Source organism: Populus alba, chromosome 8, assembly GCF_005239225.2.
Source record: "Populus alba chromosome 8, ASM523922v2, whole genome shotgun sequence".
Classification (NCBI taxonomy): domain Eukaryota; kingdom Viridiplantae; phylum Streptophyta; class Magnoliopsida; order Malpighiales; family Salicaceae; genus Populus; species Populus alba.
The window spans coordinates 3053074-3077053 of record NC_133291.1 but is presented as its reverse complement, the minus strand read 5'-3'; the positions used below and the strand labels follow the sequence as shown (position 1 = coordinate 3077053).

General features: G+C 34.2%; 4 protein-coding genes across 4 annotated transcripts; 1 reads left to right on the top strand and 3 right to left on the bottom strand.

Annotated features, from left to right (window-relative positions):
- Positions 1–3171: 3171 nt before the first annotated feature.
- Positions 3172–3937, bottom strand: LOC118052191 (uncharacterized). Its single transcript, XM_035063054.2, has 2 exons — positions 3711–3937; positions 3172–3574 (listed from the first exon to the last, which is right to left on the bottom strand). The coding sequence occupies exons 1-2, from the start codon at positions 3798–3800 to the stop codon at positions 3485–3487; spliced, it is 180 nt and encodes a 59-aa protein (XP_034918945.1). The 5' UTR covers positions 3801–3937; the 3' UTR covers positions 3172–3484.
- A 614-nt stretch (positions 3938–4551) lies between these two features.
- Positions 4552–9102, bottom strand: LOC118052192 (protein ALP1-like). Its single transcript, XM_035063055.2, has 2 exons — positions 8452–9102; positions 4552–5865 (listed from the first exon to the last, which is right to left on the bottom strand). Exons 1-2 carry the CDS (start codon positions 8609–8611, stop codon positions 4808–4810), a joined length of 1218 nt encoding a protein of 405 aa, XP_034918946.1. The 5' UTR covers positions 8612–9102; the 3' UTR covers positions 4552–4807.
- Positions 9103–12736: 3634 nt separating this feature from the next.
- LOC118052193 (protein SOSEKI 5) lies at positions 12737–14269 on the bottom strand. The gene is made up of 3 exons (XM_035063056.2): positions 13811–14269; positions 13573–13642; positions 12737–13424 (listed from the first exon to the last, which is right to left on the bottom strand). Exons 1-3 carry the CDS (start codon positions 14028–14030, stop codon positions 12821–12823), a joined length of 894 nt encoding a protein of 297 aa, XP_034918947.1. The 5' UTR covers positions 14031–14269; the 3' UTR covers positions 12737–12820.
- Positions 14270–20113: 5844 nt separating this feature from the next.
- On the top strand, positions 20114–23802 carry LOC118052194 (F-box protein At2g39490). The gene is made up of 4 exons (XM_035063057.2): positions 20114–20330; positions 21764–22574; positions 22684–22845; positions 23255–23802. Exons 2-4 carry the CDS (start codon positions 21786–21788, stop codon positions 23615–23617), a joined length of 1314 nt encoding a protein of 437 aa, XP_034918948.1. The 5' UTR covers positions 20114–20330; positions 21764–21785; the 3' UTR covers positions 23618–23802.
- Positions 23803–23980: the final 178 nt, after the last annotated feature.

Sequence of the window (23980 nt, the reverse complement as noted above, 5' to 3'; positions counted from 1 at the left end):
TCCCGGTTCCCTGACCCAAAAACTGGTTGAAATTGACTGCAACTCCTGTGGTTCGATAGGTTCACTACAGGAAATTACACCGCGATTTGCACAAAGACTTGCCTCGTAGCGTTAAAGCAGGCAAAGCTCTCTTTCAAACAACACTCATTTTCAGGATATGGAGGTAGGTGGGGAGAATTGGCCAGCTGAGAGCGTTTGCAATCTGGAACGCACGGAAAATTCTTGGTTTTTTGGTTTGAAATTTTCCCGGAAAAAGATTCCTTGCGCCAGTTTATCCTTAATGAATTCAAAGGTGTGCGTTCAGACATTACGAATGTCGCTAATTTATTCTGCGTCAGCTCAAGAAATTCCGTTTTTCTCATCCTTAGAATGGAAGAAATTGAGGGGGGTTTCTTAGAACTTCGCCTAACTCTGCTTAAACTTTTGGGTAACATGGTTACTTAACATTTCTCTCCTTTTTGTTAACCAGCCATTAGAAAAACTAATCACGTCAATACAGAGTATATATATATATAAAAGTAGAAGCAAGCATCAGTATTCCCAGTAAAGCTGATTAATTAAATACCATAATCTGAAATGCGCGCTCCAATATTTTCTGAAGAAAAACAACACGATATGTGTTACACGAAAATACAAATACATGATGTGTGAAAGGAAGAAATAATTGCAAAATATGACAAAAGTCATACCATGCGAACTCCAAGTTCAAAACTTGATTATCGTTTCGATCATGAATGTACAAGTCAGTGCTTACACCTACCTTGAAGGGATATGATAGGATTAAACAACGCAGCAGCGTACGAGATCAAGTAAGTGGTGACGTTTAGAATTTAGATAGAGAATTTCTGTTAGTTGCCAAGGCCGCAAGAAACCCAGCTGGGGGTGTGGGCGTGTAAACACACCGCCACTGCACATCCTGTCATTGTCTAGAGCAATTTCTTTTCAATTTCACGTTCGAATTGTACCACAGAATCAAAAACGAAAAAAGAGACTTAAAAGCATATCAAGAAATCATTTGAGAAGTCAAAGAAATGCCTTTAAAGTCAGTACAATGTTCAACGAAAGTGCTACCAGGAATGATCGGGCTGGTTCTAATTTCAGACTGTTGGTTAGAGGATTATTGACTTGGAATAGGATGGTGACTAGATAGCAACCAAGAGTAAATTAGAGTGTTGTTGTTTTTTTAATCAGGGCGATTCACAATTTTCATTGTTTAATCATAACTTTATTCACTGGACTGACTATATTGGCAATTTGCAAGCAGCAACCACAATATATATTTACTACCATGGGTTTTCAGGTGCCTCATGAATCACATTTTCACGATAGAAACAAAGCGGGGTTGCGTTCATGAACCACGAAGTCAAACATGGAAGAAGAGCACTAAAATAATTTTAAAAAATCATCATACCTATTGCCATAAATGATATTTAAATCAGCAGCCACCCAGCTGCATGTTCAAACAAGTTTTTCCTTTAATTTTTGGTGCTCATATTCAAAACAGTTGAGCTGGGACTAGAAGGGTCAAATTTAGTGGTAGCAATTTGGTTTATAAGAACATACCCGCGATAATATTTTTCTACTTGCTCCTTGCACAGGTTTCTTCACAAGCAGCTCTGGCTTTCCACAGTTCCACCACACCTCAAGCAATTGTCTGTCAATAAGAAAATAACTTCTAAATAATGAAGAAATATTTTAACTGAAAATCCTGCTTCGATCTAGGATTTTCATGAGCATATTGCCTCCAGAAGGTCCCTAAGCTTTGAAAATTACAACGTACATGGTATACGCAAAACAGCAGCCTAAAGAGGCTGGACACAATAAATTACAAAGCAAATCTTGGTCCAATTTATGGTCTTCAAGACAAAACTTGCCTTGTTAATGCGAACAGCATAGTAATCATGATACATGGATTTCAGTCTTTTAAGCATGTGTGGGTAAACGAAGCTTGGCTCTGAACAAAATAAAACAGAGAAAAAGAGTTCAGGTAACCGACCCCAACTATCTAGTTATAAAGACGTAAAGCATATTCACCAGCCTCGAGTGAAACAACAGGTTACCTGATGAAATTCCTCATGTAACTTCCAATTTGGTCGGGACTCATAAATTAAGACCCCTTTGCTGCATTAAGATACATCAGAACTATGCTAATTCTAGAATTCTAATACCCTATTCTCCTATTTGACTCTGGCTTAAAATGACAAAACAAAAGGTAATGTTAGGCTGCCAAATCACGGTAATAAACAAGGCTTACGTGTGCTAATGGTACATGATTTTCCATAAGTAGAAACTAAAACTTTGAACTTCCTGTCAAAAATTAATGGCCTTTTTCGGCTGGCAGTTCTGAAAAGCCCGCTAACCTTATCTTCTTCATACCCAAATACCTTTGACACTCGACCATAATTGTGCCTGAAGTTTGATTAATATTATATTATAAGGCAGCTCCTACCAGTTCCAGCGCTGTAGAGAGTCAGAGACTATTTTCCAAGAATTTGATAACTGGGAAAAAAACATGAAATCATGAGCTAGTCTTAGTGAGTGCTAGTACCTTTGTAGCAACACCAGAGCACTGTTATATTTTAATAATTATCCACCTTTTGTAATCACTCCTGTATTAGAAAGCAATCAAAGAAGATCATTCCAAGCAGTTGAAGGGAAAGAAAATAAAAGCTAATACACCACAGACAGCAACCTTGGACCCAGACAGTCGCATGCCTATGTCAATCCAAGAAAACCACACAGTCTCACAGATCACCTTGTGAACACTCCAATTAGAAGGAAAACAACCATATAGTTTAATCAAAATGCCCATCTATTAATTCAACTTAAAAACAACTCAAGATTCTACTTGTGACGTAACAAGCAAGGAGCTCAAAGACAACAAAACTGTGAACTGCAACCATGCAATTTCCTCCAGCCAATTAAAGCACTTCTTTGAAGAAAAAGCATAATCCACTAAACTCAAAATACTTATTAGCAGCTTGATCACCCCTTCAAAATCTACGAAACGACTTCTATTGAATCAAAATTCCATGTCAATTACGGCAACTACTTTGACTATGCAGTTTCCTAAACCCACTGAATGAAATTAATGTCAAAAGAAAATCATAGCAATACAAAACCTACAAAGAATGCAATCAGAAAAAAAAGAATACTAAAAGGACAGAGAACTCAATCAACTTTTAAGTCATCAAATTGCTTCTGAGTACCAATCAAGATACATGATGTTGTAATTTCCTTGATCTATATTCCCTCCCACTCAGAAAGAAGAGTCCTCTAATTTGAAAAATTACAACACAACTTACCACAAGTTCATCTATATCATTGTTATTCAACAATCAGATAACCTAAGCCACGAACTACATTGCCATTTGCCAACCCACTCAAGCAAAATCCGGAATCCAAAGATCTCGTTTCTTTACAAGCACGAAATATTTAATCTTCAAATTTCTAAAAGCAAATTTGAAAACCAACTAATCGTGGGTCACTCTTGGGCAACATCACTATTATCTTCGTTTAATGTTCCAAACTTCTGCTTGAAAGAGTCCTGTCTCTGCAACCACATCATGTGACCCTTCAAAACTCAAAAGAACGGGAACCGATTAATAAAATGAATCCATAAAGCAAACTAAAAACCCAAAAGCAAAAAAAAAAAACGTGTTTCTATGTTTATGCCAGTATGCGTCTGTATGCAAACGTTGTTTATTTACCTGGAGAGCAGCAGCCCAGGCAATCAAAAAAGAAGCAAACCATAATCTCTTGTCCTTGAGGAGTTTCTTTGCTTCCAATTTGTTAATCATTTTACCAAATAACTTAAACCCTAGAGGTTCTTCAGGGGTTTTGATTCGGGTAGGAGGGGGGAGGGGGTTTGTAGTTGGTGTTGGGGTTCTGGTTTTCTCCGATTTGTTATCCCTACAGTGTTTTACAGTTCAAATTGAACCGTGATTAGGGTCGGATCTATTTTGGGCTTTTGGCCCAAACTCCATCGATCTAACGTTCTAAGCTCTAACTCGAAAATTTAATTTGCTTTATGAAGTTTTTTTGTTTACATTTTTCCTTACTCTTCCCTTCCATTCCCCTTCATTGGTTTTCCTCGAAAGAGAAACAAGACTCTTGGACCTTGATCCTTAATAATTATTTAGCACAACTATTATTTAAACATTGCATGATGAATACGGTGCAATACATGTTTATATTTATGAAAAGACAGAATCTCGTATAACTTATGTAAATAAATTCAAAATGAGTCAGATTCATGTAATAATTTCTTATCAATGCATCATTGAGTTGCAATCAATTCAGATGAGGTTTCTAATTATAGTTTTATAGTTTTTTTTGAAAGTGTGATTATAAAGTAATTTTTATTTAGAAACAAATGACTTAAATCACCTTTCAACACAAGATAGCAAAATCCATACACTTTCAGGAGCTCCAAGAGATGGTTTGCAATTCAGGGAATTTTGTCTCCTACAGAACAATAGGCTGTTACATACCACATAAGCACATAAGATGTCTTTGACGAGGCAAACATAATGTAAAAAAGATCAGGAATGCAGCAATTCAACTTGTATTATCAATGGTTGTTAATCATACTATGCAAGCTAAGAGAAACTATCTGAGACATGGTTTCACGAGAATCAAAACTGTTTATGTAAATAATTATTCGAACTTATTAACTTCTGAATACAACTCGAACTGGTTACCCTATAGGAATAAACATCACAGGATTCACAAGAGCTTTTGTTAAACAAATTAGGCAAAGGGCATCCAGCTCTGTCTACATGGGCCAGTAAATAATAACCACTATTTAGGAAGAAAGAGTAGAAGGTGATAATTTTCCTGAAAAGAAGAGAGAAAGGTTATCTCTCACAGCAATGCCTGTCTTGTTGACAGTCTCACAAATTTGTTGCCGGTAATCTGTGTCATGTTGATGAGACGAAGGAAGCTCATCAACCCCTTTATCCTCCATGTCAATAACAATATTGTGCAACAAGCAGCAAACAAAAATAATCCTTGGCAATCTATTCTTATCAGGCAGCCACATTACTCCATGGATTATCCTCCACATTTCCTTCAGCCTTGCTAATGCAATCTGTGCTACAACTTGAGTTTCAGAATGTCGCTTGTTGAACTCAGCCTGATGGTCTGAGAGTGCATTTTGATAAGGAGTAAGAAGCCACGACAATAGGGGAAAACCTGAATCCCCAATTATATACTCCCCCAATTCCATTCCTTCCTGAAGCTCTATTTTCTTCCCATTTAGCCTTTTCCCTTCCTCGGATAGCTTGAAGAAACTTGAGTTCTGAAGCACAAGTGCATCACTTAAACTTCCTGGGTACCCAACAATTACATCACGGAATCTCATGTCAGGGTCCACTATTGCTTGCAAGAGCATGCTATGGTTCTTCTCACGATCAATCCATACATCATTTGATCGGTCCACTGTAGGCAGAGTCATGACGATATGGGTAGTGTCGATTGAACCACAGCAATTAGGCAGGCCACATATTTTCTCAAAATTGGACTTAATCTCTTCCATCTCTGCTTCAGTGGAAGGCCAACAAAGATGGTGCAGGCCTCTTTCTTCCATTGCTTCCACAAATCGCCAGGTTATTTGAGAAACAGTTGATTGGTTGATCCCCAACAAATCGCCGATGTTTGACAATGATTCGCCAGAGCTGAGCCTCCTAAGAGCCACAGCTACTTGGTCAGTTACAGACAATGGCTTCCCATTTGAACCAGTGAAATTTGATTGCCTGGCCTTCAGGTCTTCCTTCACAAGGGAGCAGATATAGTTGAACGTCTTTCTCGATATTTTGAAAAAAGATTCAAATTTCTTCGAGTTATTTGATTCAGAAGAGGGACCTAAAAGTGGAGATAGAGAAATCAGTTATCCAAGTGATTTTCCAATCATCATGCATCAAAATTTCCAAAAGAACAATAAACTCATGAGATTTTTAGGCCAATTTGCCAAATGAACAGATGTTCCAACTGTAGCATGCTCAAGAAGTACTGAATCAAACACATGGTAAAGCAATAAACTCAGATAAATGGAGAACACATCTACAGTCAGAAGAGCAAGTTGAACGTAATTTTGTCCATGTGCAAGAAGCTTCACGTGCACAAGTATCATGTCTGCCAAAAATTAAACTTCTTGTAAATTAATTGATCTCACCTATTCAACTCTGGGCATTTCAGGGTTACAAGTATTTAAAATTACCGAATCCCTGACATCATGCTGAAAAACTTATAATGACATATTGAGGCTTATGGTGGACGTGAACACCCCTAACAAAAATGCATAGTGCCAAATGCCAAGTGCTGAGCAACTTTTGAACATAGACTGGAATTCACGTAATTTCAAAGTGCTTGTAAAACATCAGGTGCAACCATCTTGATATGTTAAGAGGATAAAGATATTGTTAATATCCATCTAGAGGCTAGACATAAATACATATCCTTTAACTACAGATTTAGGATTATGTTGGTGATAAACTTCATAATCTTCTCTGCCTCGTCAGATCACTTTTAGCAGCACCCCTTCCTATGAGGCTGGTTTTAATGATATCTTTAGCAGAAAGTCGGTGAAATAATAATAAATGTTTCAGAAAAAGATACAGGCATAGAACTTATGAACTCCGGTCGGGATATTCCACTGAAAACATCGTGATAGTTGTTGAAGGGCACCCTCTCATAAAACATCTGAACAGAAAAATCACAGATCATGTTCATGTGTATGCAGTAAGCAAAGGTTTTCTTGGTTGGGTTGTTGTTGTACCCTTAACAAGGGCTTCAATCAACTTTCTTGTTCCATGTTTTTTTTTTGCAAACATGAACTCAGGATTACTAGAAGAGGTACTTTTCACTGTAAATCATCGCATTTTATGAGGGCAGTACATGCCATGGCTCATTTGATATTTCACAGTAATTTCTCCCACTTAAGGATGTATTCATGATACAAGAGACACCATATAATGATTTTATAGCATTGCATCATCTAAAATCATCTTCTTCCTTGAGGATCAAGAATGTGGTTGTAAGTGTGGAATGCACAACTATATGGTTAATTGCCGACTACCTTATTTACCGCACCTCAAATTCGCAGTTTAGCTCTATCCAGCCTGTGTCCTAACATAGAGAATTTCTCTCTATGGTTTGCATCACAATTTTAACATAGATTTGCTTTTGGCCTTTTTTATTTCTAAAATGCAGTCATTTACAAAGTCAACCCCTCGGTTCTAACAGCTCAGGCTAGTGTAGGGGCTGGGATTGGACAAGTTTTAAATTAAAAAATCATTAAGCAAGTAAAATAGGTTCACTTATTGATACGGATCATTCTTGGTACATGAAATAAACCAAGTAGCATCAGACTTTCAAAATGCCCTTTCTAAGTAGACCCAAAAAGAAGTCGATAATCTGCATTTCACGTGGAAGCAAGTTGTTATAGACTGTATGATACCCAAGCAAGTACATAGAACGGAATTCCTACTTTGGGAAAATTATGAATAGCATTTCAACAGATACAAGAAATAAAAATGAAGACGAAGAAGCATGAGCATCATCACAAACTAGAGCATTCACATTAGCAGCTTAGCTATGCAGCCTGGATGAATAAAGTTTGGGTTGATTGGGAAAGATCCTAGGTTCTTGTTGTTTAATAACGAAAGAGGGTGCATATGCACACGCGAATATTGGAATTAATCTCATCCCTATATACTGGATCGACCCATTTCCAGTGATCCTACCAAAAGCAGATAAACCTAACCTCCAAAACGCTAAAACCCAGCTCACACCTTGAGACTGCAAGCATTGCATAGACTAAACTGAGGCTCAATAGGAATCACATTGAAGGAGAATTGCACGATAGTAAATGTGTGTGTGTTTTCCAGCAACTCACTTAAAGAAGAGAGTATTTCATCTTCATTACAAGAACCCTTTTAAATTGTCACTCGTCCAACTAACAATCAAATCATTGAGAACTGGACATGATCAATGAACTAAAATTCTCGCAAAAACAGCGAGCAACCTAAATATTATACTTAGAGACACCAGTACATCCAGAACAAGCAACATCAACGTCAGAACAACAAAAGCTTAACACAGCAAGTAATCTATACAAGGAAATAACAGTAAAACACATATTTAGTAGCAATACATTCTAAACAAAATACAAGCACACCAATTAGTAAAATAATGCACAATACATACATCCATCAGTGGGCAACATTATTATCAGCCAAATTACCTTAAACTAAATTTGACCCATGTCATAAAAATTCAGAAATGCAATAAAACCTGAACAGCAAACCCATAAACAGCACCCTGATATACCAATGAATAGATAGATATATGAAAAGCTACATACGGAAACAATCACGATAAATAAACGAAGGTGAAAGGAAAGGAATAAGAAAAAACATAGCAAAAATATAAAGAATGTGTTGTGTGTACCAGTAATCCTTTTAGAGAAATCGTCATCCCACCAATCTAAAGGGCGTTGAGATTGGGGCTGCAGTGAAGACAAAGCAGAAGCAGAAGCAGCATCGAAGACATTCTGGTCAACCTTCTTCTCTGCTTTCTTTCTTCTCTTGAAGCCTCTAATGGGTCCCATTAAGAAAACCAAACAAGGAATAATAAAGAAAAGAAGAAGCAAAGTTTCAAAGAATTAACATAAGGGATTATACAGATGGATGCTGAAAACAAAAACAAAACAAAAAAAAGGTTTGTTCAAAGCATGCAATATTGATATATTGAAGAGAAGGAAAGGGAAAAAAGAAAAGATGGTGGTGAAAACACAAGGAAATAGGCTTTCGATGAAAGAAAGGCAGCCCGGCCAATCTGAGTATAGAGTGACAGACGTGGGGGCTGAATCTTTTTTGGTTTTGGTTTTGGGTTTTGGTTTTAGAGGAAAGACAATGTAGCAAACAGCAATACAAGTTACAAGGCGTCCCTCACTGCTTTCTCTCCTCTCTGTCTCCCTCTCCCTCCCTCTCTCTCTCTCTCTCCGCTTCTATTTTCTTTTCTTTTCTTTTCCTTTCCTAATATTTATTCTTTACGATTCTCTTTTTATAGTCCATTGTATTTTCGGTTTGATTGATTTTACCACCTCGGCATTGATTAAATATTCTATGTATTGGGTTTTGGACAAAACATAGTATTTCGGGCACTGCTTATTTAATGTTGTTTCGACTTTCAAACCCAATTCTATAACAGAAATGTTTGAGTCGACATTTTTTTCTTAAAATAATAATAAAAAAAAAGCTCTTCATCCTTTGTGGCAGATGATCAAAATAGGCATCTGCTCATGATAATCTCCCCAATAATTGGTGAATCAAGATATAGGGCTTTTTTTTTTATATATCTTTTATGAAGAAAAATATTTGTATTATTATTATTATTGAAAGGGTTATTTGTAACTCAAACCGTAAAATAGCACCGTTATTAGTTCCTTAATGAAGTTACTAATCTATATATTTTTTATTTTTTTCGGAGAAAAGGTTCGAACACAGAATCTTTTGAAAGGAAAGAATTCTATTGCGAGTCAAGGCACACATACTGGCTACCAATCTACATTTAATTAGTAGATTTACACGGAAATCTAAATCTTTTTGGCCAAATATCTAAATAGACTGTGATATCAAACGTATTATCTCCGGCCATGTGTACGTCCAACTTATCCAGACCTCCACTTCATAGATATCATGACAGCTAACTTCATCGACCGAGTTAGATTAGGATCATAAATAAACACGAGTTGATCGCCATGAAGAAAAGCGAGTAAAATAGAATTCGGACAGAGGTTAGTTTGGTAAACTCGATCCATAAAAATTTAATTCTATTATCTGTGAATTTGGATCCATTAACCGTAGCATCGAGCTGTTGATAGGAAACATAAATCACTTCTGCCTCTGGCGGCTTGTTCTGTGTTAAAACACGAAGTCACAGTGATATGGTCGATGAGTTATGCAGATGTAAACAATGAAACATTGAAATGTCGGGACAAAAACTAATCGAAGAAAAAAGAGCACCATGAGAGGTCCACCGAGCTAGTTTATATAATTGACGGAGTTTGTCATTCGAAGACATTTCAAAGAGAGCGACTGATCGGACTTGCCCGTTTGGCATTGCGGCCAAACCGGTTTTTTGAAAAAATTTAAATTTTTCTTTTTTTTGCTAAAATTGAGTGTGGTTTGTACTTTTTTGTTTTTGATGTGTTGATGTCAAAAATAATTTTTAAAAAATGAAAAAATATTATTGACATGCTTTTCGGCATGAAAAGCTATTTGAAAAGCAATCGTTACCACACTCCCAAACACCCTATAAAATGATACTGGCCACAGCCCGCGGGAGACGACGAGGGACATTTCTAGTTTTTTATTTTCTACTTTCTCGAACCACTTGACCTTTCTCTCGGGTTGTGACTTTTATATGTTGTTTGGAAAATCAAGATTCCATTAGAAAATGAAATGATTTTAACGTTATTTACATAAATTTAGTATTTCAAAAGCATTAAGTAATATAAATAAATTATATAACTAAATGGGTAATTTATTTTAGATTTTTACCTCTTAAAAATTGATCTCCCTAGCTGCCTTATTTCACTCTTAGCTTGAAATAAGTTTTTTTTTTTTTTTTTGAAAAAAAAAATACGAGGACAAGTTGGATAGATGATATATTTTTATTAATTTAAGTCAAGTGAATTATATAATTTTAAAACTTGTCTCCAATATGTAAAAGAATTCAATTAACAGATCAAATAAATTCAATCTACTTAAATAGTTTAAATTATTTTTAGTATAAAATTAGTCCCAACAAGTTGTTAGCCAAATGATTTCAACCGGGGAAAAAAAACCAAGAAATACACTTGACTATATACAAAAAGGGAAGTACTTCTAAAAAGACAGTATTTTTTTTTTTTTTGTCTTTAAACTTCGAGAAGAACATAGTTTTCTAGAAAGCATGGTCAAATTAAATTGAGTTTGATAAAACCATTCGAGGTAACTAGCCGTATGAGACTAGATAGTTTAATATATTTTTTCTTGATTTAGGCCGTGATTATTTTTGTATTAGTATTTTTGAAGAAAAAAATTTATTTTTTTTATTTTAAATTAATATTTTCTTGGTATTTTCAAATTATTTTGATATGCTGATGTCAAAAATAATTTTTAAAAATAAAAAAATAAATATTATTTTAATGCATTTCCGAATAAAAAATACTTTGAAAAGCAACTACATTCTCAAACACGCTATAGGTGGTTAAGTTACATTATAAGCCAAATTAAATTTTTTTTTAATATTAAAAAGGAATATTCAATCAAATAATAATCTAATATAACTCGAATTAAATTTACTAAAACACATTCTAAAATTTAAGACTGCAACAACTCGCAAAAAGAACAGTAAAGATAAATTGTAAAGCTCAAGACTTATTAATCTAATGTCAAGGATGAAAACAAAAAAATTAATGTCAAAGAAGAAAATTAGGGTCAACTCGGGTTAATTTGATGAACTCACAACACATAATATGAGACCAGGATAAAAAATAATTCAAAAGAAGGACCAGGTAAGAAAAGACCAAAGCTCAATTAAAAAAAAAAAAACATGAAAAAAACTTGAGTTAACTTTACTAACCCACCCTCAGAATAACCAGACATGAAGAAAAGTGAATAAAAATAACAAAACTCAAGGTCAACTTATTTAATGCAAAAAGATGAAAATGAAAAAAAATAAAAGTCATGAAAAAATAAAGGAAAACAAAAATATGATTCAATTCGTGTTAACTCGACTAATCTATTATTCATGACATGAAACTAGAAAAAAAAATAAATTTTCAAAAGAAAAACCTAATAAAAAAGATCAAAGTTAAATAAAAAAAAAAAAAAATACAAGTTAATTCAAGCTAACTTGATTAATTTGTATACTCGAGATAACCCAGTAAAAAAAAAGTAAAAAATTATATATCTTAAGAGTAAACTTAACATTCAATAATGAAATTTTATAAAAATATTAAAAAACTATAATTAGCTGGAATAACTTTTATTAGAAATATAAAATCAGGATAACTAAAAAAAGGGGGGGGGGGATAAGGCAGGTGCCTCGATTATTATTTGGTTAAGAGAAGGCCAATGTTCTGCAATTATTTTAGAAAAAAACATTTATCTCTGGCCAGTCAAGAGCCAGTAAGTAATTTGATGGGAAAGGAATGACCATAAGAAAAAATAAAATAAAAATTGCCACTTGCATATGGAAATTGCCGAAATTTAGTTGGAAGGTATAATCTGTGGATACTGCCTGCCTCTTCGCGAGTAAAGCATGAAAGAAATGGGAAAACTGGGCATCAAAAATCAAGAATTCACGTGAATACCCCATGTGGAAAAGGAGTGTATAGATCCTCACACGTTCTTAATGATTAAGGAAGTATATGTTCTTTTTTTTAAAAAAAAAAAAATTTTCATGCTTAGAATTTAGAATTAATATTAAAAAATTATTAAATCCATATGAACATATCGTATCAATTATTATGAGATGTGCAATTTTAAAATTTGACAGAAATTCCCTTCCCTTCCCTCTCCAGTCCATTCAATTCCTCTTGCTGAGAAAATAAAAATAAAAATAAAAATAAAAACCAATTCCTCTAAATTTGAACAATTTAATTGTTTGGATTTATCATTTATCTGTAAGATCTACCTTTTCGACGTATGAGATTATTTGGAAAATGAATTTGAAAAACTGGTCGTACAAATTTAGCATTTCTTTACTTTAAATAGATGAAAATTGAATCGGAAATATCTCCATAAAAAGGGGAAAAAATTACAAGCCATTAATTCTTATTTGAGAACCTCTTTGATCCGCATCCCACCAACTTCATCAGAACCACAGATGGCTTCATTCTTCCACTCGGACAATCATTTCCTGCTTTCTCATTTTTAATAGTCGCCGCCGGCCCATTTTCCTCCACAGACCTTACTTCCAAACTCTCGACGGCTTTTGAACTAGATTTGAGTGATGGTTTAGAAGCCTCCTCCTTACTTCCCAACATGGTGCTAGGCCCTCTGTGCCCTATTTCTCTAGTACCATCAATTTTCACTCTTCTATTATCATCTGTCTGTGTTGACACGTTATGAGTACCCTCGCTAGCAATTTCTCCAGTGATTTTGGCCTTGTAAACTTTGTATTCTTCAAGGTCATCGAATGTAGTCCATGAACGGTTTTTCCGTCTAATGGCTGGAGGATTCGAGTCCTCGCTTGAGCTGCTAACAATGTCCGAGAAAACTTTGGAGGTTCTTGATGATGTTGTATCGTAACGAAAGCTCTGAGAGGTTTCTAAGAGTAATGATCCTTTGAGAATGTATTCATGACCACCACAAGGGTGTATAGAGTCGGTTTCGGACAAGTCCTGCCACACAAATCCATTTTTGTACCTCCTAAAAATGAATCAGCACAAGCATGCATTATTGCTGGGAAAATGAATGCGACCAAGCGAACCAGAAGTCTTAACACATCGATATAGTTGTTTTATTAGTTTTCTTACAATTAACTAACCGAGAATGTTTGAAAGAACGATCAAGTTACCTTTTGGAGGACCAGGAATACATCCTAGCCATGCCTTGACCTCGGAGATGGTTTAGCCTATCTGTCACATCTGAAAAATTGGGCTGGAATTAATTCATACAACACACACGTAGCAGTATACGTTCAACATTAATGTGCTAAAGGGATCTTCAACTTTCAAAATTCCAAGAAAAAATCTTTTCATAAACACAAACACAAACACACACTGTGTGTGCTTTTCTATGAATGGATATACCACCTTTGAGTTGAAGTCCTTGGGGAGAAGACAGAGGGACTTCCATGAAATGAGGATGCTCAAATTGGCCATTCCGTGTGAGATAGTAAACCACAGCTACTTTCAGCTCAGATTTTGATTTTGGCAGGATCGTCATCTTGGTTCTGTCAGGACTTGTTTCCCTGTCTCGATACTTGTTTGCCATTGATAACTCTCCTCTATCTGTGGGATTGGTGGCAGCCATTACGGGGATCAAGAGAAGCAACTCTGACAGTTGAAAGGTTTAGGCAACAACAGAATCTGATATAAGATGGAGAAGAGTTATTGATCAGTGTAAGGTATTCAATGGTTTTTACTTTCGAGTACTAGAGGCTTCGAAAATCTTGAGCTGGGAAAGAGAGACGTAGAAGTCTTGTTCAATTGAGGGAACAGATTGGAGGAAAGAATGGAAGTTTGTATAGCTCGAAGGTCTTCGAAGTTTGGATGGAGACAATTTGACCACCTTGCTAGCAAACAGAGATGGGAATATCATTAATGCTGTCCTATTATATGTAGATGAGGCAATGAGTACATGCCACTAGAATTAGGAAAAGTCTCTGGATAATAAATGAAAATAGTATAGAGCGATTTCACGAGACAATTAGTCATTAAATTTAGGGCCCAGTGTAAAAATGTTTCCTAAGAGCACTATCCCTAGCAATCTGGTCACGGACGACGTTGAACTTTACAAGATCCTATTTTCGATATTCACAAGTCAAAGCCTAGCCCGTGAAAACATGAAATGCTTAACAGGGGGACAAAACTTAACAGTTTACTACAAGTTCCAAACCGAAAGCCTGGACATACGGAGGCCAGTATAGAATCTTCTAGCTTCAAGCAAGAAATATACCCTGACTTGCAAGTCACTCTCACCTCAGCCTCACATATTATATCTACAGTTCATCCTATGTAGTTGAAGGTCCTTAGAGACCACATGCTAGATTTGTGCTGGAAATGCCATGGTTTGTGCTTCAAGATCAGGATGCTCCAACCATACCTGGTTTTCCCAAATATGCTGGAGGGATTTGGGAAGCCAGACCTGCAGGAGGCAGGGTGCCGCAGGTCGCTTCTGTAGAACTTGATTACGCACAATAAATAGAAGCCTGTTTTAAGACACCAGAGTAAAGATGTTCACATTGTCCGCAGTTTCAAACACAAGACAGAGAACTGCTCGTGCATCAACAAAATGAACCTGCCGTGTATTGCAGATCAAGCTGGAGTTTCTGATGCGCTTCCTGCTAGTCGACAGCAATGCTAAGGATCTTTACTCTTGAACCAGGCGGCATTCAACTGACATTAGATCTGACTATTTCCAATCTTGTTGGGAGTTGAGACAGAGAAAGGACTTTCCATGCAGTTAAGAAAAGAGAAACGAATTTTGATTTTGAATTAATAAAAATATCCAAGTTATGATCCAGTGCATTCAATTCAACTGATTTAACAGATTAACTTGGAATACAACAATATAACAACTAGTGCCTGTGACTGGTCCAAGACAGATTATACTGGAATTCATAGAGACTCCAACAGAAATATAAAGTAAGCAAATCTCTCTGCCTAGGTGAGTAAATCAGAAAAGAAAAACAAATTTAGAAAACCACTTATTTAACTTGTATTGGAATCTCTTGGATCAGTAGTTTGCTTCTTTGGGCAAGCCGTAGAAACGTGCCCCTTTTCAGTTTTCACCACATTCATAGCAGGTCCTCCTCTTCATCTTGCCACTGCTAATGCTCGGACACCATCATTGACTTCATCACACTCGTAGCCATAGGCAGAGCACCTGATTTGATGTTTGCTTCTGCAACTAATAGGCTTTCGACTCCCTGGAGTTTTGCTCCCTTTAAGGAACCACACAACTTATCTTGATGGGTCTCCCACAGAAAATCTGCTGATCCAACTTTAGTGCCTTCATCAATGAGGCATTTTTAGAAAAATCAACATGAACATAACCACGGAACGCCCCCTGTTTCCAAAACGTATAGATGATATTTTGCAATCCGAGAAACATTTCCTCTGGCCATCTTCAGTTATATCCCATGACAAGTTTCCAACATAGATCCTGTTGAAACCCTCCACAATTCCTGGGGAAAATTTGGCACCTTTGTTGGCTCTAGTTTTCCTGCAAGGCTGAATTTTCAGATAAAATCCGCCCCTGAGAAGTATTACAAGTTTTATAAGCATGTTGAGGGGGTAGGCCGTGGGCGAACACAAATAATTGACAGGTTAGTAAAATGTTGTTTTTTAGTTACTCGCATGTCAAATCCATCAAAAGCCAAGGCCCGTTTGGCAGCAGCTTCAGTCTGCATGGAAGAATTGCAGTAGAATCAATAAAAGAAATCAACCTAGTTAGGAGAGAAGTTTCAAATTTTCACAGTTCAAAATATTGGAACTTCATTTCAGTACATCTTAACATCTATGTGCCTCTCCTAGAATCAACTTAATCAAAGAGTTATCTTAGCATTGCTCTGATTCTATCCATGTTTTATGCTTTAGCAGTGACTCCTTCACAGTAACCCACCAGTTCCTTTTTTTTTTTTTTTATCAATTTCCAGCATTTTGGCCAGCGACTATGATAAATCGGACAAAATTTGATTCATGGTAATCGCTTAGTTTTATAGGGAAGCAGATTTTCCTGCCATCAAATTTTCAGCTTTTCAAACCCAGAAAAGAAGTGAAGATCTTTTATTGAAGAACAGTGCTAAGATTTTAGTGTTGTTTAAATCTTGATAATTGTAGATACCTTGAAACTAATGATGGCAATTACTCTAAATTTTCCACTGTCGGGAAATGGGTCTAATTTTTGGCCCATTTCTATACAATTTTGGGCTTATGTAGAGCACATGGGCCCAGATATCAGGGTGGGCTCATGTTGACGCCCGAACCCGTCACAGTGCAACAACCATTTGTTCAGATATGGTTTGTGAAAATAAGTTATGGTATTATTATGTCTTTAATTTCAAGGTCCACAAATCATAGTACAAGAAGCTGTAGAAATCCAAGCGGATTCAAAGCCTAGCCAGACACGAGATTCTGAGCAAAGTTTTGATGAATCTCATTATATTTTCGCCCTGCAATTTGATCACCTTGAGGAGCACTTGACATGTTCTTGGGACGTGTTATGCCATGGTCATATAATTTTTTTAACCTTGAGAAAAATAAGATATTAGAAAGTATAAAATTTGATATACACTGATTTTTCAAATATTAAACTAGAGATATGTTGAGAGATTATTTAAAAAAAAAATATTGAGACAAAACATCTTAGCTTGACACAGGCTAATTATTATCAACCTACATAACTAGTAGTCTAATGTATGAGACCGTAATAATATTATGAAACTCAAATTAAAATAAATAAATAAAAAGAATCTAATTCTAACCAGCCAAATATTAAAGGCTAAAAATAAAAAGAAAAAACATTCCTTTAAAAAAAAGGACAAAAAATGGTATTTTTAAGCGAAAAAAAATATCATGAAGTGAACATAACACATTTATATTTAAAAAATTGATTTAATTTTTTAAAAAAGCTCGATTTAACAAAAAACAATAAATATAAAGACTTGAGATAACTCGAGTTATTTTTAAAATTAGTAGAAAATCTTATAAAAAACAAAAAATAAACAATGGAGCTTAGTCTCCAATTAAATAAAACGCTAAATGATAAAATTAAAAAACACACAAGCTTAAAAAAATGGTAAAAAAAAAAAAAACAAATGAACTCGGGCAAATTGCAACCCGTTAAATCTCTAACCTAATCTCAATCAAAAAACTTAATTCATTGTTGAATGATTAAATCTAGAAAGAAAATATATCAATTTTTTTTTTAAAAAAAAAAATGAAAGTAAGGAAATAGCAAGAAAAAATGGAGAATGGAATCACAAAAAAAAAAAATCAATTTTAAAAATGATTTCAAGTAAAATAAATAGAAATAAAAAACTAAATACGATTGATTAAAAAAAAATTAAAGAATGATGAAATTAAAAACAAATTTTAATTGTATGAAATAATTAAAAAACTATCATTAAAATAACAAGGATTAGATTCAAAGGAAAAATAAATTGAAGGGCTGTTGTGAATTTTTGAAAAGTAAAACATGAAAATTGAGGATAAAAGATAAGGAAAAAAAAAAAAACAAATCGGTGCCAAGCTAGAAGGAATTATGTTACATGTGCCGTCTAAAGAGGTAAACCCCGTTATGACAAATCGAAAAACACTAAAAATGCCTATGTTTTTGCAACTAAAGCAAATTAGTAAGGATTTTTTTTTTATTTTAAGGGAAATAAAATCATTTTTTTGTATATTGTGGAAAGTCAAATATCAAAAAAAGCCCCCTAGATCCTTCTTTTTTTTGTTTTTAAAAAACAATTAAGTAATTATATTGTTCAAAGAAAAATATAGAAAGGCAAAGTTACTTCCAATCAGCATGAATAAGTCTAAGAGACAAAAAGTAAGGAAATCTTAATTTTAAGGGTTATGAGGTCATTTTATTATGTTGTGAAAAGTAAAATATTAAAAAAGCTCTTAGATCCAAGTGAAATATTTTTTTTTAAAGTAATTCATTAATTATATTTTATAAAATACATGAAAAGACCGAGTTGCTCCTGATAAGTACGAATAAGCTCTCGAAGGCAAAGTAAGGAAATCTTGATTTTAAGGACAACAAATCCATTTTATTGTGTTGTAAAAAGTGAAATATTGAGAAATCTTCCAAACCCAAGTTAAATAATATTTTAATTTTAAAAATAATTAAGTAATTATACTGTAAAAAAAGAGAGAGAGAGAGATGGAAGTCTAAAGACTAATTGGCTATGTAAAAATATTCAATTACCTCTAAAAAAAAACTTAATTTTTTTAAAACAACAAATTAACAATCCCATTATTTTAATCCATAATGAATCAAGATATTTCTACACTACTTTTTCCACGTGCTTTAGATTTTTGTTAATGTGAAAATGAACAATTAACCTCAAAATACTCTGTAAAAAAAGAAAGACGAATAAAAAAAATCAAAGTCACGTGGCCTTTCATCTCAAATGTCTCCTTTCTAACTTGAGTAATTTCTATGAAATCTTCTCCTGAACAGAGCTGGAATAATTTTACTCAATATTTTCAATTTTATTTTGTTTTGTTTGAAATAGCTGAAACATTCCATACCAATTCAAAAAACAAAATAAAATAAAATAATTTTCATTTCATTTTAAATTTGAGTTCGTTCTGGATTTTTCGGCTAAATTTCGACCGAAATGTTCCGGTTTCATTCCACATGTTTCGTTCCGTTCTTCAAAAGTCATTAAATCAAATTGAACCTTATTCAATTTAATTAATTAAACACCCAAGTATTTTTAATAACAATGATATTAATAATAATATTAAAAATTATTGTTACTATTTTCATTAACAATGATATTAATTTTTTAAAATTAGATTTATCATTAATATATATGGTTTATATTTGTGTTGTTTTTTTTCATGTTTATACTTTGTAGGAATTTAAGCAAAACAAGAGATGCTTTAGATTCCATTAACCTTGATAATATTGACCTAACTTTATATTTAAAATATTTGTATTAAAAATTTTTATTTTTATAATATTTTGATATTTTTATTTAAATTAAATTACTTGAAGTTAAAGATCTGTTTAATCTTGACTATTTATAAATATTTTAAATTTTAAAATTATATTTATTTGGCATTATGTTTGTATTGTATTATTTATAATTAATTTATCTTGAATTTAAATTATGTTTGTTATATATATATATATATATATATATATATATATGAATAATACAACTCCAAAACAATATACCAAAATATTTTGAAATTAAAATATTTTATTCTAATTAAAAAATTAAAAAAAATAAAACACATCTCAAACGGAATTGATAGCCTTGGTTCTACTAGATTTGGATATGGAGATGGGATGGGTATTGCTTGACTTTTCTATCCAGGGTGTTTGGCATTGTGGTGGAAAATTGTTTTTTAAAAAATTTAAATTTTTTTTTTTTTAAATTAATATATTTTTGATGTTTTTAAATCATTTTAATGTGCTGATCTTAAAAATAATTTTTAAAAAATAAAAAAATATTATTGCATACTTTTTCTGAATAAAAATACTTTAAAAAGTAACACCAACTACACTCTCAAAAAAGTAAGCTGATGTGTCGTTGAGGGTCATACTCCTCGAGCCCCAATACCATGTTCAAAAATCACAAGGAAACAAAACAAACCTGTCTTTCTGCACGTAGTTGATAGATCTGTAATAAATGCATTTGGATTGGAATCGAACGGACACCCCTTTGTCTCATTCACTGTAAGTAGCTATATCATTAATATAAAGTACAGTAATGGACGCCATTGTTTCTGTCTGAACTACTTCCAGTTCAACCAAAAAGTAAGGAAAATTCGGCATGTTCAGCTCGGAGAGAACCAGATGGGTCTTCTTTTCTTCTAGATATGTTCAACCAGTGGCATCTTCAAGAAACCTTTGACAAACCATTTTAAGGTATAATCACTTACTGTTTCTTTCTTTTTACGTTTCTGTTTGTTTACGAGGCGCACCCGTCTCCAAAGTTCAAAGCATGTAATGGATCACTGTCAACTCTCTTTGTGGCCTTGTTTATTGAGCGAACTGGAGTGCTGGGTTTTCTTCATTTTTCCATGATACCAGGGATCTTGCATTTTTTAATAATTCTCCCCCTTTTCTTTTTTATCCTATTGACTATCTAAACGGACAAAAAGCATGTAAAATACTTGCACAACTAGTCATATTATTAAATAAAAACTTGTAAAGGTAGATGACGGTTTGTATAAAACTATAAATAAAAAATGAAACTATACCGATTCTTTTATAAATTGTTATGCAAAATACTTTTTAATTTAACTATTTTAAATTCAACTATTTATATTGAAATTGAATTCAATAATTGAATTTAATTTCAAAATTCTATTCGATTCAAGTGGACTCAAGTGGAGTAATTTATTTTATGAATAATATTTGAATAATACCCCTTTAATCATAGTCAAATGAATATTTTAATGATTCTAGTGTTCATTTTTCAAAAGTAAAAAGAATACAGAGAATAGGAAAGTTACTCTTTAGTTTCATCACTACTCAATCTAGGTTTTTTTTTTTGAAGTATATTCAGAACACGAAACCCTTTATTTAGAACTTTTATTTTATTTATAAAATCGTTACTTAGGTTTTTTTTTTTTCAAAGCTAGTGCCATTGCTCTTTCTATGAGTTGGCTACTATCAATGGTAGAGCTAAAAAAAAATGTAGTTATGGTCTTTTGTTAAGTGTGACTAATTTTATTTCATAAAAAATAATTAATGAAATATATTTTATTTATTCTTAAAATCTTTTGCCAAGTGTAGATCTTGAGTTCTATCGGTTCATTTGGATTAGGAAGCAGGGCTGGATTTTCTTACTAGCTCTATTTATCTCATCGAATACTTGATCAATCACTGCTTAATTCTATTTGTATGAATTAGGGATCGAGTATATTATCATTGACTTGTTCGAACCTCTAGAAACAATTAAATAATATTATGTCAAGCTCATTCTGAGATGGTCAGAGGAAGCTATTCCACTAGACAACGATAACTTGACTCGAGTCGAATTTCACTTGTGTCGAGTAACGGGTTTTCGTGGAAGATGGTATGCGTTGACCATATAATAGGACAATAATTGATGAACAACTTGCAACCTCAACGAGGCTTTATACATACATCCTACATAGTAGATGGCTAACATGTATAATATTTGCAATCTGCCTATGCGAGTGATCTTCTGCCTTCTGCCACAGGAGCTTACTGTTCTGTTCTACTGGATTTTGCATGTACTAGTTAGCTATGTTGTTTGCGCTACTATTGTTAAAGCAGTCTGGTTAAAATGAACTGAAACAGGACTGATTTTGATTCTTATTTTTGAACAGGACCCTTCTTACAGAAGCCAATATGGATGATTTGATCAGTGGTTTGCCAGATGAGATCCTTTTCCGCATCTTTTCTTCGCTCCCCTTTGAATCCGCCGTACAAACAATTTTTCTTTCGAACCGATGGAGGCTTCTGTGGGAGACTGCTTTAGTGCAACATGGCACTGAAGAGGATGTTGCTAATGCAATGTCTGGCTTCCTTGCCAATTTTGATGAGAAAGATCCATCGAAGAATACCAGGAAGCTTCGGTTCCACTTCTGCAATGGTAGTGCCCTCTTGGTTATCATTGCACGTAATGGCAGCCTTCGTCTCCATTTCTCTACCGGGAAACAAGAGTTTCCTCGGGAATTTGGCTTGCAATTAGAGTTCAATCATCAAAACCTAGCCAGTCAGCCATCTCCGTCTTCCTTTTATGTTAAAAGTGTTCATCTGATGTCAGTGACCTATCTTACTAATGAGGTAGTTTCTTCCATGATGACAAACTTTCAGATTCTTGAGACCTTGAAAATCACTTGCTGCAACTGTTTGCAGTCTTTAAGTATTGGCTCTGATACAAAGCTTTTAAGCTTAACCATTTTCGACTGTCCACAACTAAAATCTCTCCACATCAGATCTTATAAGCTTCGCACTTTCCGCTATCGAGGACCGCTACCTTGGTTTAGGCCTGAATATCACTTTAACCTGGCTGATGCCTTGCTTGATTCCAGACAAGGCCCTGGCTACAGCAGCTTCTCTGGCCGTGACTTTGACTCGGTTCTATTGACTATAAAGAACGTAAAAGTGCTTACTCTATGCAAATGGACATTTGAGGTACACTCTAATCTTGGTTTTGATCTTTAGTCTTTCTTGTTATGCAAGTTGTGAAATGTTATTTTGACTGTTATTGTAAGAAAGTAAGCTCCAGGACTCCTTGCTGCAGGCGTTGATCTGCCCATCGCTATCCACATTACTTGCAGATTTCCAATTCTATAATTTAAAAGAATTGTGGTGGATTGATAATTCAAACGAAAGATATGACGACGGCGAAGCTTTAATCTCTTTCCTGAAATTATGTCCTTCATTACAGCAACTCTTCGTGACAGTAAGTGTTTTAAGTAAATACAGAGGTCAGACTTTTTATTTCCTTCTTTATGACGATTTCCAGTTGAGTATACCACAGCAACTTCTTTTATGAATGTCTTTTTGATATACATTTGGACAAGCTTCTAGACAGCACTATCAAGGCTTGTGATCTCCGAGACATATTGTTCATTGACAGGTTCTATTTATTTATTTTAAAAAAAAAAACCAAAAATTTTGACAGAGATTTTACTAGTTCCTAAGAACTGCAAAATTTCCGATATGAACTCAGCTTTATTCCAATACCAAAAAAAAGCATATCTAATAGATTAAAACCTTGATGAACTTGTGTCCAAGGGAATTAAATTATTTTCTGAAAATTGTTTTTCATATCTTAAACTACGATTAAGAGGTTTTATATCGCTGTGCAGATTGATCCTAAAAGCTACTTCATGAAAAGCAGCAGTAAATATTCTATACGAGCGGGCAGGAATACGCAACTGCATCATCTAAAACTGGTTAAATTAGACGGATTTGAAAATCAAGCAGATGAAGTACTCTTGGCAGAACGTATAGGAAAGGTTGTCACTACCGAGCCACTTATCCTAACATCATCAGATCTGATTTGCTTGCGAAAATTTGTTGAGGTAAGCTCAAACCAATCAAAGCAGAACAGTACAGACAAATTGGAAGAGGTAGCGCCCCAGTCATGTGAAAGGAAGTGTTCTTATAAATTTGTGGAAGTTCAGGATGCGAAGGAACTGCATCCTAAACATGTTCATATGGGTCTGTGAACTCGGATTCTGTGCATAAATCATATTCTGTTACTTACACTTATTTTCAAGTTAGCCACCTCTTTTTCGTCCATGAGGCCCTGCAAAATCTATAATGCAGAGGTTTCGTTCTTGTAAACAATGAGGACGCCAGTTTGTTTGAACAGCACTTTATGACATGTTTCCACCATGTTGTCAGAGTTTCAGTTTCTCACGAGTTAAAAAATTAGAAAGGAAAAATGCACTGATTTGGATGTTCTTAATTAAGAAAAGGTTTGCTTCTTTAAAGCCTGGCTTCTATCTGTCTGTATCAGTGATTGTTATCCGTTCTTGTTTCACTTTCAGAGTTCTAGGATAGGTTTCTTACTTATTTAACTTGAACAA